Genomic DNA, 13,433 nt, shown 5'->3' on the forward strand with positions numbered 1-13,433 from the left:
TATAGGTTGTGAAACACTGGTTAGTCAGCCATTTGTCTAGACCAGTGTTTCACAACCTGTGTGCCTCCAGCTGTTGCAAAACTACAACTCCCATATTGAAGTTGAACTCCCATGCTGGAAGTTGTAGTCTTGGAACAGCTGGAGGCACCCAGGGTGAAAAACACTGGTCTAGACAAACAATTTCATTTTTTTGTGGCGTAATCTGAATCCGCTACGACAGTGTTTTCCAAACAGCGTGTCTCCAGCTGTTGCAAAACTACAACTCCCAGCATGCCCGGACAGCCAACGGCTGAGAGTTGTAGTTTTGCAACAGCTGGAGGCACACAGGTTGCGAAACACTGATCTAGACAAATGGCCGACTAATCCAATAACAAACACAACTTCAAAAGATGTGAACTCCAAAAGATGGGCGGCTGCCAGACACAGCTCGTGCCCCTTATCTCCAGGAAGAACTACAACTCCTAGCATGCCCTGAAAGCCAAGGGCTGTCCAGGCATGTTGGGGGTGATTCAAATCACCCCCTTTATCCTATTTTCCAAATTAAAATAAATAAATAAATTAAAATAAACCTATTTGGTATGGCTGCGTGCGGAATTGTCCAAACTATTAAATCATCATATTTCTGATCGCGCACGGCCAAACGTTTTACATCGCAAGGCAAGGGCCAAGAACCCCAGAGGGGGAGGAAACTCTGGTGACCTTTAGAAGCTGTTTAATTCGGACCAGTCATATATGTGTGGGTGGTGCATACGAAAATCTCAAGGTAAAAACAACCCCCCCCCCCCCCCCCACATATCTGTAAGAACAACTGCTTTGGTGTCGTTCTGCTAAGTGTGGACTTTCAATATTAAACAACTAGGAAAGAAAAAGAAGAAGTAGAAACACATTTTGGGCATGTAGTTAAAGGGGTATTCCAGGAAAAACTTTTTTTTTTTTTATATAAATCAACTGGCTCCAGAAAGTTAAACAGATTTGTAAATTATTTCTATAAAAAAAAAAATCTTAATCCTTCCAGTACTTATGAGCTTCTGAAGTTAAGGTTGTTCTTTTCTGTCTAAGTGCTCTCTGATGACACCTGTCTCGGGAACCGCCCAGTTTAGAAGAGGTTTGCTATGGGGATTTTCTTCTAAACTGGGCGTTTCCCGAGACACGTGTCATCAGAAAGCACTTAGACAGAAAAGAACAACCTTAACTTCAAAAGCTCATAAGTACTGAAAGGATTAAGATTTTTTTTTTATAAAAATAATTTACAAATCCGTTTAACTTTCTGGAGCCAGTTGATATATAAAAAAACGTTTTTTCCCGGATAACCCCTTTAAGACAGCACTCCAGGCCCTCACTCTTATTTCTTAGTATATTTGGAACAATTCTCTAAAACTTTATCTTAATGGTTTGCATGCTATTACTTGGTCGATGCTTTAAAGGGGTACTCCAGTGGAAAACATTATCATTATTATTATTATTTTTTACTTATTATCTACTGGTGCCAGAAAGTTGAACAGATTTGTAAATTACTTCTATAAAAAAAAATCTTAATCCTTCCAGTACCTATTAGCGACTGTATACTACAGAGGAAACCACAGTGCTCTCTGCTGACACCTCTGTCCATGTCAGGAACTGTCCGGAGCAGGAGAAAAAAATCCCCATAGCAAACATATGCTGCTCTGGACAGTTCCTAAAATGGACAGAGGTGTCAGCAGAGAGCATTGTGGTCGTGACAGAAAAGAAAATCAAAAAGAAAATAACTTCTTCTGTGGTATACAGCCGCTAATAAGTACTGGAATGATTAAGAATTTTTAATAGAAGTAATTTACAAATCGGTTTAACTTTCTGGCACCAGTTGATTAAAAAAAATAAATATATATATATATATATATATATATATATATATATATATATATATATATATATATATATATATAAATTTTCCACCGGAGTACCCCTTAAAGTCAAATCAGATTAACCTCTACAAAAGGTTTCTGTTAAACAAGCTAGACTGCAGTGTAAAGCAAGGGTTCATTAAAAATCAGCAAAACCAGCGTTTCACAACCTGTGTGCCTCCAGCTGTTGCAAAACTACAACTCTCAGCATGCCCGGACAGCCAATGGCTGTCCGGGCATGCTGGGAGTTGTAGTTTTGCAACAGCTGGAGACACGCTGTTTGGAAAACACTGTAGTAGCGGATCCAGATTACGCCACAAAAAAATGAAATTGTTTGTCTAGACCAGTGTTTTTCACACAGGGTGCCTCCAGCTGTTGCAAGACTACAACTTCCAGCATGGGAATTCAACTTTAATATGGGAGTTGTAGTTTTGCAACAGCTGGAGGCATGCTGGTTGGGAAAAACTGCTGTTAGCACTGTAACTAAGCGGCGCCAAAAAGCAACAACTATAAGTAGATTCAGATATATTTGTATATTGTTTCCTTTGTGAACTGAAAATCCAATTTAAAATGTTCACTGACCTGACAATGCAGGCACAGGTTTTGACTACAGCTTAAAGGGGTATTCCAGGAAAAAAACTTTTTTTTATATATCAACTGACTCCAGAAAGTTAAGCAGATTTGTAAATTACTTCTATTAAAAAATCTTAATCCTTTCAGTACTTATGAGCTTCTGAAGTTAAGGTTGTTCTTTTCTGTCTAAGTCCTCTCTGATGACACGTGTCTCGGGAAACGCCCAGTTTAGAAGCAAATCCCCATAGCAAACCTCTTCTAAACTGGGTGTTTCCCGAGACAGGTGTCATCAGAGAGGATTTAGACAGAAAAGAACAACCTTAACTTCAGAAGCTCATAAATACTGAAAGGATTAAGATTTTTTAATAGAAGTAATTTACAAATCTGTTTAACTTTCTGGAGCCAGTTGATGTATATAAAAAGTTTTTTCCTGGAATGCCCCTTTAAGTCACATGCTACAATCATTTTTATTTTCCAAAGGGGTACTCCCAAACTTATCACCTAGATGTCGGATCACAACAGGGGGTATGCTTCCAACAGTTCGGTCCCCCTCAAAGATCATCTCAAGCACTCTGGTCCCCACCTTGTGACAAAGTCCACCAATCACAGGGGCCCGGTTCTGGGGACTGTGAAGGGTCCAACTGCTTCTGTGGATGCAAACTCCATTTATAGAAGCCGCTGGGACTAAGGTAAGTAGTCATGGGGTGGTTCCCGCAGTTGCTCCCTGTCTCGCCAGCATTGAGTGACGCATCTCTTACTAGCAGTGTATAGGGAAAGACGGTGGGGTGGGGATTAGCTTCTGGGATCAGCATGCTATGACTACTTACCCTGGAAAAACAGTACTTATTTTTGATACAGATATTAAGGGGGTACTCCACTGGAAAAATTATTTTCTAAATTAACTGGTGCAAGAACGTTAAACAGATTTGTAAATTACTTCTATTTAAAAATCTTAATCCTTCCAGTACTTATCAGCTGTTATATGCTCCACAGGAAGTTCTTTCCTTTTTTTGAATTTCTTTTCTGTCTGACCACAGTGCTCTCTGCTGACACCTCTGTCCATGTCAGGAGCTGTCCAGAATAGAAGCAAATCCCCATAGCAAACCTATCCTGCTCTGGACAGTTCCTGACACAGACAGAGGTGTCAGCAGAGAGCACTGAGGTCAGAAGGAAAGGAAATTAAAAAAGGAAAGAACTTCCTGTGGAGCATATAACAGCTGATAAGTACTGGAAGGATTAAGATTTTTTAGTAGAAGTAATTTACAAATCTGTTTAACTTTCTGGCACCAGTTGATTTTTAAATTAATGTTTTCCAGTAGAGTACCCCTTTAATGGCCTTCACTTAAAATATGGTGCCAGATTTCCAAGAACAGAAACCCTAAGGGTGCGTTCCCACAGGGCGTATACGCAGCGTATTTGACGCTGCGCAAATTTTACGGCAGCAGCGGGAAATACGCTGCGTATCCCTTGCTCACTACACACACAGGGCTTTCCGGCGGCAGCCCTATGCGTGTAGTGAGTTTTGGAGGCGGGGCCATGTGCCGGCGTGTCTGTGACGCGCGGCTCCGCCTCCAAAACTCACTACACACATAGGGCTGCCGCCGGAAAGCCCTGTGTGTGTAGTGAGCAAGGGATACGCAGCGTATTTCCCGCTGCTGCCGTAAAATTTGTGCAGCGTCAAATATGCTGCATATACGCCCTGTGGGAACGCACCCTAAAGCAGTTTCATAGCGATCACAGACCTCACTATCATCTACAAGACCAGTGATTACCAACCTGCGCCTCTATCTGGAGCGGTCAGCTATCTGAGAGCTAGTGTGTGAGGGCTAGCCGCTACGATGTTTCCCATACACTGCACACACAGAGAAGAGGGGATCCTACTCTCCTTTATCACCTCTATTGCCCTCATTTACTGAGAGTGTTGTGTAGGTTTCTTTGTGGGTTTTAATTCCCCACAAGTTTTTTTTCCACGGTATTTACTAAGGTTTCCCTACATTTTGCACATTTCCCTACATTTTGCTTTTTTTTACACATGTTCTGATCTGTAGGGTTTTCCTCAGCTCAAATCCACCATATTTACGGTGGAAACCTTAGTAAATATGTTGGTTTTTTGTGAAAATTTCAGGAACACGCCCCTTTTTGGTGGCCACGCCCCCCTTTTCATGTTTTCTCATTAAAAAGTAGAGTTAGACGGGTTTTTTCTCAATTCTGGTGCAGACAGAATTTATGGCGCAATGTGGGGTTTGAATAGTAAATGATGGCCTATATCTCTATAGCAAACCCTCATAAGCAGCAGCAGCATGGAGGACATTACAAAGCTTTACTGAGTAGTGTAAGCTGTGAATTAATCACTCTAAATACTCTAATACTCACAGACTACAAACTGTTGTGTAGTCTCTTTGTAGTCTGTTATCTTCTGTCTCTCTTTTCTCAATCCTCCTCCTATCTTGGCCAGCCATTCTCCATACACTTGTATGTGCAGTATGTAAGCTGATCCCTCAGTGAAATGCTAGTCCTGAGCTGCATCCTCATTGAAATCAAGACCTATGGTCAAAGCTGGTGTGGGAAAAGGATGGCAGGAATCTACTGGGTGTGTGCTGCTCCTCTCACTACAATGTAAAATACGTGGTGTAACCTAAAAGCATACATATAAAGAATTTTACTATATATGTATAAATCTATACAAAATATATATATATATACACACACTCATACACAATGTTTTACAATGAATATCAGGTTCTTTTTCTATGTTAATGATAATCCATGAGTTAGTTGACTGCCAGACCATAAAGTCATATTATCTTAAGGAGACTAGATTATAAGGAAGAACAGTAGCGATCAGTTATATATAGATAACGAAATTACCGTCTATGTGACAAGCCTGTAATATAACACAGACTATTCTTTACATATCACAGAACTTAAAAGCTTGAATCTTAAAGTAGTACTCCGGTGAAAAACTTTTTTTTTTTCAGATCAACTAGTTCCAGAAAGTTATACAGATTTGTAAATTACTTCTATTAAAAAAAATCTTAATCCTTCCAGTACTTATTAGCTGCTGTATACTACAGAGCAAGTTGCCTAGTTCTTTCCAATCTAACCAAAGTGCTCTCTGCTGACACCTCTGTACGTATCAGGAACTGTCCAGAATCCCCATAGCAAACCTATCCCGCTCCGGACAGTTCCTGACATGGACAGAGACGTCAGCACAGAGCACTTTAGTTATACTGGAAAAAACTACACAACTTCCTCTGTAGTATACAGCAGCTGATAAGTACTGGAAGGATAAAGATTTTTAAATAGAAGTAATTTACAAATCTGTATAACTTTAAGGCACCAGTTGATTTTAATTATTTTTTTTTCCATTGGAGTACCCCTTTAACCCCTTCGCGACCCATGATGGATCAAATCTAAAACACTCCAGTATTGTTAACCCCTTAATAACCTCTTATTCAGAACTATTAAAATATAACATTAAAAGGACATCTGCAGCAAAATACAACTACCACATGATAGGGGATAAGTGTTTGATCGCGGGGGGTCCGACTCTGTGTGAGCGGCTAATGTGCGTAATGTACGCTTCCTCCACACCCCCTCCCCATACAGTTCTATGGGAGAGGCAGGGAGGCACGAACGCTGCATAGAGATACATGGAGGAGGCGTGTCGGCCGCGACGTCACGCCTCTTGCATGGGAGAGCTGCGGCCCAGTGCAGGAGATCTCGGGGGGTCCCAGGGGTCGGACCTCCCACGATCAAACACTTGTCACCTATCCTGTGGATAGGGGGTAAGTTGTATTTTGCTTCAGATGTCCTTTAACAAAACTGCATGGTGAATGGCGTAAAACGTTAAAAAAAATACCAAAATGCTAGAATAGTTGTTTTTTTTTGTCACATCACATGACCAACAAATGGAATAAAAAGCAATCAAAATCAGAACTAACTCCATATTTGTGGTTATAAGGGTCAGATCAGGGCAATTTTAAGCATAAACATGAAAACATTTAATAAAATAAACGATTTTTACAACTAGTAAATCATAAAAAAAAAAAAAAAAAAAATTTTTTAAAGGGGTAGTGCAGAAAAAAAATTACTTGTGTGTACCATAGTAGATGAATGAATGGCACTCACCAGTCTCCAGCGGGTAAAACAAAGAGCTTTATTCAACAAAGGTGCATGTGTGCATACAAATCACAGGGAGAGAGAGCATGGACGGTCGTCACGCCCCCTCCCATAGACTTGCATGGAGGGGGCGGGGCGTGATGGCATGAGGGGGCGGGGCTATGACGTCACGAGCTCCCGGCGCCGGCTCCAGTGTTCGGAACAGTTTGTTCCAAACGCTGAGCAGCGGAGTACCCCTTTAAAGAGAAAGGATGTATAACAACAAGTGTATACAAGAGAGAGGTCACACAAATTTGAAAACCAACACTAGAGTCTCCCCGAAGCAGCGCCACACCTGTGAAGTAGGATGTGTCTGGTATTGCAGCTCAGTTCAACTTGAAAAGGGGCATGCTGCAATACCGTACATGTACTGTGCACAAGTGTGGTGCTCTTCTTGAAATAAAGCTGCAAAGTTTTTTTCCCAAACCTTGTGCAATTCCTTGAAAGGTGGACAGAAACCAGAGACAGCGTCTAGACCAGTGTTTCCTCACCAGGGTGTCTCCAGCTGTTGCAAAACTACAACTCACAGATTGACCGGACAGCTGTTGGCATGGCTTAGAGTTGTAGTTTTGTAACAGCTGGAGACACCCTGGTTGGAAAACACTGGTCTAGACAAACATGTTCATTCTGTCAGCGTAATCTGGATCCGCTACGGCAGTGTTTTCCCAAACAGCGTGCCTCCAGCTGTTGCAAAACTACAACTGCCAGCATGCCCGGACAGCCGTTGGCTGTCCGGGCATGCTGAGAGTTGTAGTTTTGCAACAGCTGGAGGCACACAGGTTGTCAAACACTGGTCTAGACAAACACAATAGACCTAGGCAAGTACGAAAGATGAGCGGCTGCCAGACACAGCTCGTGCCCCTTATCTTCAGGAAGAACAATAGGTTCATACTGGTAAAAGTACAACTTGTCAGATACATACTATACCCAACATAAGAGCCTCGGACACGGACCAACAATTTTCTATGACTATTAGATTGTTCACAAAACCCTTAAAGGGGTATTCCAGGAAAAAACTTTTATTTATATATCAACTGGCTCCAGAAAGTTAAACAGATTTGTAAATTACTTCTATTAAAAAATCTTAATCCTTTCAGTACTTATGAGCTTCTGAAGTTAAGGTTGTTCTTTTCTGTCTAAGTGCTCTCTGATGACACGTGTCTCGGGAACCGCCCAGTTTAGAAGAGATTTGCTATGGGCATTTGCTTCTAAACTGGGCGTTTCCCGAGACAGGTGTCATCAGAGAGCACTTAGACAGAAAAGAACAACCTTAACTTCAGAAGCTCATAAGTACTGAAAGGATTAAGATTTTTTAATAGAAGTAATTTACAAATCTGTTTAACTTTCTGGAGCCAGTTTTTTCCTGGATAACCCCTTTAATTGTTTTAGGATAAACTGAAGGTATAAGTGATGCTCAATTGGCATCTTACAGGTTAAGTGTCATAAGAAAATTACCTGTTTAAATCAAGTTTTTATGTTTCCCATATTTTAAAAGAATTTTCGGTGATGTTTTTTCTAATTTTCCATTTTGTCATCTATATCTTAACTGGGTCGGAATCAAAAACTTTTTCTATGTTGTAGATCTTGGCAAAACTTTAACCTTTCTAATATACTTCATAAAAAAAGGTTCTCTCCTTTTTACAGAAATCATGGCTTATAAAAAAGACCACTAGGGGTCCCCATACCATCCAGAACATAATCCTGTCCGGCTGCAGCAACATCTTTGTCCCAGCTGAAGCACAGACTGGGACAAAGACCAGGAAGTGAGGATGGGACTAACACTCCTCTGTGCTCACTCCTGTCCTATCAGACTGCAGCATGAAAAAAGAACGGAGGGTGTTACAGAGCAGCCTGCAGTGATTGGATGAAGAGACCCAGCACAGCACAGCAGACTCAGGGAGGAAGTGAATGCCTTGTGTGTGAGGGCGGGCTCAGTGCTCACCTCAGACACGCCCCTTTATGAGCAGTGGATGTCAGAATGAGTGAGCAGCAGAACAGAGGGATTTGTGAGCCAAATACAGAAGCTAGACACATATAAAAGACATGTAAAGCATCTCCATGACCTAGTGAATAAAATATAGAAGCATTATTTTTTTCTGTGATATGACAGGTAAGCTTTAAAGGGGTACTCCGGTGAAAAACAATGTTTTTAAACTAACTAGCTGCCAGAAAGTTATCCAGATTTGTAAAGTACTTTTAGCTGCTGTATACTACAGAGGAAGTTCTTTTCTTTTTAAATTTCTTTTCTGTCTGACCACAGTGCTCTCTGCTGACACCTCTGTCCATGTCAGGAACTGTCCAGAGTCGGAGAGGTTTGCTATGGGGATTTGCTCCTGCTCTGGACAGTTCCTGACAGGGACAGAGAGGTGTCAGCAGAGAGCTCTGTGGTCAGACAGAAAATAAATTTAAAAAGAAAAGAATTTCCTGTGTAGAATACAACAGCTGATAAGTACTGGAAGGGTTAAGATTTTTAAATAGAAGTTACTTATAAATCTGTTTACCTTTCTGGCACCAGTTGATTAAAAAAATAAAATAAAAAAAAATAAAAAAGTTTTTCCCCAGAGTACCTCTTTAAAATAATCCTAAAAATCAGTTTCCATTCTGGCCACTAGGTTAAACTAATCTGAGACTTTCTGATAATTTCCCAGCAGTCTCCTCCTAATCACATACAGGATTACAGTGAAAGGTGTCACCAGTATATAGATAACAGACGTACACACAGTAGCTGTTGCTCATAGATCAGTTTCCACCTCCCTGTGGTATGATCTCCGAAAAGGTCACAGAGAATGACCAGAAAGGTTTCAATTCATTGGAACGGGACAAGTCCTGTGTATTTTTGCCTATGCCCATGGGTCCTGCTGTAAAGCATCCGTTAAAAACAGCTAAAGCAAGATGACAGCCTACATAATAATGTACAACATAAAAAAAAAAATTACAATCTGAAAATAAAAATTACAAAACAAACATGTTCAGTATCTAACACAGTGTTTCCCAACCAGTGTGCCTCCAGCTGTTTCAAAACTACAACTTCCAGTGCACGTGAACAGCCAAAGAGCATGCTGGGAACTGTAGTTTTGCAACAGCTAGAGGCACACTGGGTTGGAAACACCCATCTAACTGTAATAAGGCAATGCATTCCATTTAAGATTTCTCTAATAAATCTTAAAGGGGTACGCCGGTGGACATTTTTTTTTTTTTTTTTAAATCAACTGGTGCCAGAAAGTTAAACAGATTTGTAAATGACTTCTATTAAAAAATCGTTACACTTCCAGTACTTATTAGTAACTGTATGCTACAGAGGAAATTATTTTATTTTTGAATTTTTTTTTTTGTCTTGTCTACAGTGTCGTGTCCGTGTCAGGAACTGTCCAGAGTAGCATTTGTTTGCTATGGGGATTTTCTCCTGTTCCTGATACGGGCATCAGGTGTCAGCAGAGAGCACTGTGGACAAGACAAAAATGAAATTCAAAAAGATAAGAACTTCCTCTGTAGCATACAGCCGCTAAAAAGTACTGGAAGGGTAAATATTTTTTAATAGTAGTCATTTACAAATCTGTTTAACTTTCTGGCACCAGTTGATTTAAAAAATTTTTTTTCCAGTGGAGTACCCCTTTAAGAATAGAAGTAGGCAATTGTAGCCTCTCTGTACCGGGAGGAGTTTTAGACACAACTATATAAACGACTATATACTGCCCCCTATGGGCATGGACATGCGTATGAGTAGAAACTTGCACAACTGGAGTGGAGTTGCACTTTAAATAAAGTCTCTTAAAGGGTTACTCTGTGTCCTAAGTCACATGATATAATAAACTGCAGCGGTTTTTGGAGACATCTGCAGAGGACCAGATGTTCAAGAGGAAAACGTGAGCCACCATCCGGGCCTGAGGATTACAGCGCTTTCACAAATATTAGGATAACCCTCATAAAATAATGTAATGATGGGTCTATATCTGCTGACACAGGAATTTATTACAACCATGACGTCCAGGAAAAGATAGGAAGGACACGAGAAGGCAAAAGGTCAAATTTTGCAGGCTTTCCTTATTCTAGGATAGTGTTTCCCAACCAGTGTGCCTCCAGCTGTTGCAAAACTACAACTCCCAGCATGCCCGGACAGCCAAAGGCTGTCCGGGCATGCTGGGAGTTGTAGTTTTGCAACAGCTGGAGGCACACTGGTTGGGAAACACTGTTCTAGGACGATTCGAGATGCGTGGATTTCAAGTGTTTGTATAGTACAGCCGGACACACAGAGCTGTTGCAAAACTACAACTCCCAGCATCCGCTGAGAGTTGTAGATTTGCAGCAGTTGGAAAGGCACAGGTTGGAGAACACTGATAGAGCAGGTTACAGAATGGCAGAAATGGCTATTCTCTATTCTATACCTATAGTGAGGTCCATAGAACCAAATCAATTGCCCGAATCAATGGTAGGAGGACCACAGCGAAGGGTTTTTGGTGATTGTATTTTAAAACCCGTATTGTAAAACCTGTGCAGAGGAAAAGTTGACCTGTTGCCCATAGCAACCAATCAGGTCGCTTCTTTCATTTTTCACAGGCCTCTTTTAAAATGAAAGAAGCGATCTTACTGGTTGCTATGGGCAACTTTTCCTCTGCACAGGTTTTGATAAATCTCCCCCAAAGGTCTGCAGACTGGACTACATTTTTAACCCCTTAATGACGCAGGACAGCCGCTTCTAAAGTGAAAGTGAAACTATCCCGGCTAGTCAGTCGGGCTGTTCGGGACCGACGCGGTGAAATCGCGGCGTCCCGAACAGCTTACAGGACACTGGGAGGGCCCTTACCTGCCTCCTCGGTGTCCGATCGACGAATGACTGCTCCGTGCCCGAGATCCAGGCAGGAGCAGTCAAGCGCCGATAACACTGATCACAGGTGTGTTAATACACGCCAGTGATCAGCATGAGAGATCAGTGTGTGCAGTGTTATAGGTCCCTATGGGACCTATAACACTGCAAAAAAAAAGTTTTAAAAATAGTGTTAATAAAGGTCATTTAACCCCTTCCCTAATAAAAGTTTGAATCACCCCCCTTTTCCAATAAAAAAAAAACAGTGTAAATAAAAATAAACATATGTGGTATCGCCGCCTGCGTAAATGTGCGAACTATAAAAATATATCATTAATTAAACCGCACGGTCAATGGTCAAAAAAGCATGTTTTTGGTCACTTTTTATACCATTAAAAAATGAATAAAAAGTGATCAAAAAGTCCGATCAAAACAAAAATGGTACCGATAAAAACTTCAAAAAATGAGTCCTCATACCACCCTGTATGTGGAAAAATAAAAAAGTTATAGGGGTCAGAAGATGACATTTTTAAACGTATAAATTTTCCTGCATGTAGTTATGATTTTTTCCAGAAGTACGACAAAATCAAACCTATATAAGTAGGGTATCATTTTAACCGTATGGACCTACAGAATAATGATAAGATGTCATTTTTACCAAAATATGCACTGCGTAGAAACGGAAGCCCCCCCAAAGTTACAAAATGGCGTTTTTTCTTCGATTTTGTTGCACAATGATTTTCCGTTTCGCCGTGAATTTTTGGGTAAAATGACTGATGTCACTGCAAAGGAGAACTGGTGAAGCAAAAAATAAGCCATCATATGGATTTTTAGGTGGAAAATTGAAAGGGTTATGATTTTTAAAAGGTGAGGAGGAAAAAACGAAAGTGCAAAAACTGAAAAACCCTGAGTCCTTAAGTTAATGTGCCAGATTCCCTGTCTGAACCTGAACCACTTGGGCTCCAATATGATTTTTTTTTTACAGTGTCCCCACTTATCATCTGCAATTTATAATGACCGATGTGCCTATGTCCTCAGGACCTGTGTCCCAGTACAGCTGTTCCAGCTGTTTCACACTAGAGCTTTGCTGGATGTATAAAGTGTTTATCTGGTACCGGAGAATGTTTTTGCAATTTATTTTATGCATACATTGAGGTCTTACAGAGTGCTAAGGGTTATTATTTCTCACCTTGCTGAATCTGAGGTAATTTGGTCACATGTCATCTCCTAACCAATAATTGCAGGAGAAAGACCCTAGCCCAACCTTGCCCTCCTGGAGAACATAAGCCTGTTAGTCAGTATTCTAGACATGGCCAGTCAGGCCTTTATCCAAAGCCATATCCTATGTGATCCTTGGTTTGCTAATGTTAGGCATACATTATGTATAGGCCACATGCCACTTATCTTGTCTACAAACAAGTTTCAGATGCTGATTTTTACTTCTATCCGCACTATGAGGATATCTCCTTACATTTCCAGTCTCCAAGTGGCAGAAAGTCATATGTACAAGAAAGGAGAAGTTGAACAAGGGCCTCTCTGTCCTAAACTGATCTATTTCTGGCCTTTTACGGCTGGGTCACTGCTTCCTGTCTGCCATTGGAGGAGGACTGGATGTTCCTTTCCGAGTGTCCTGTCTACCACTAACCCATGAAGCTCCAGCAGTTGCAGCAAAATCGGACTAAGAACTTCACATCCGCTAAGCAGAATACCTGCACATACATCTGCAGTAGACATTTTATGTACATGTACACAAAGCACCCAAAGCTTCCTGAATTCAGCAACACTGCTGAAAATTGCATTAAAAGGGACAGTGACCAAATATCCATTTCCCTGGATGTGCATGAAGAGTTCAGTGGAAGGTGTTATCGGCATTACGCTCTATCAGCAAAAGGTTATCCCCCTCAGTCTCATGGTTGGAAAGTAGTGTACAAGTGACTACCTTCAGTCCATTTCCCAAATGTATAGTGAATGGACTGAACATAGTCCTAGAGGACAACATTCGATACAATAAAGTCAAT

At 40.9% G+C, this 13,433-nt stretch overlaps 1 protein-coding gene across 3 annotated transcripts in view; it reads right to left on the reverse strand.

Moving 5' to 3' along the window:
• Positions 1–13,433, reverse strand: part of DNMBP (dynamin binding protein) — a 156,700-nt gene that overhangs the window by 119,876 nt on the left and 23,391 nt on the right. Inside the window, exon 1 of one of the 3 annotated variants that reach the window (XM_056529712.1) lies at positions 10,997–11,100. The exons of the other annotated variants lie outside the window; for them this stretch is intronic. Within the exon in view, the coding sequence (XP_056385687.1) occupies positions 10,997–11,012 (16 nt within the window). The 5' untranslated portion in view covers positions 11,013–11,100. Of the gene's footprint in view, positions 1–10,996; positions 11,101–13,433 lie in introns of those variants that run through there. 3 annotated transcript variants of the gene reach the window in all.

This window comes from Hyla sarda, chromosome 7 (assembly GCF_029499605.1).
Source record: "Hyla sarda isolate aHylSar1 chromosome 7, aHylSar1.hap1, whole genome shotgun sequence".
Taxonomy (NCBI): Eukaryota; Metazoa; Chordata; class Amphibia; order Anura; family Hylidae; genus Hyla; species Hyla sarda.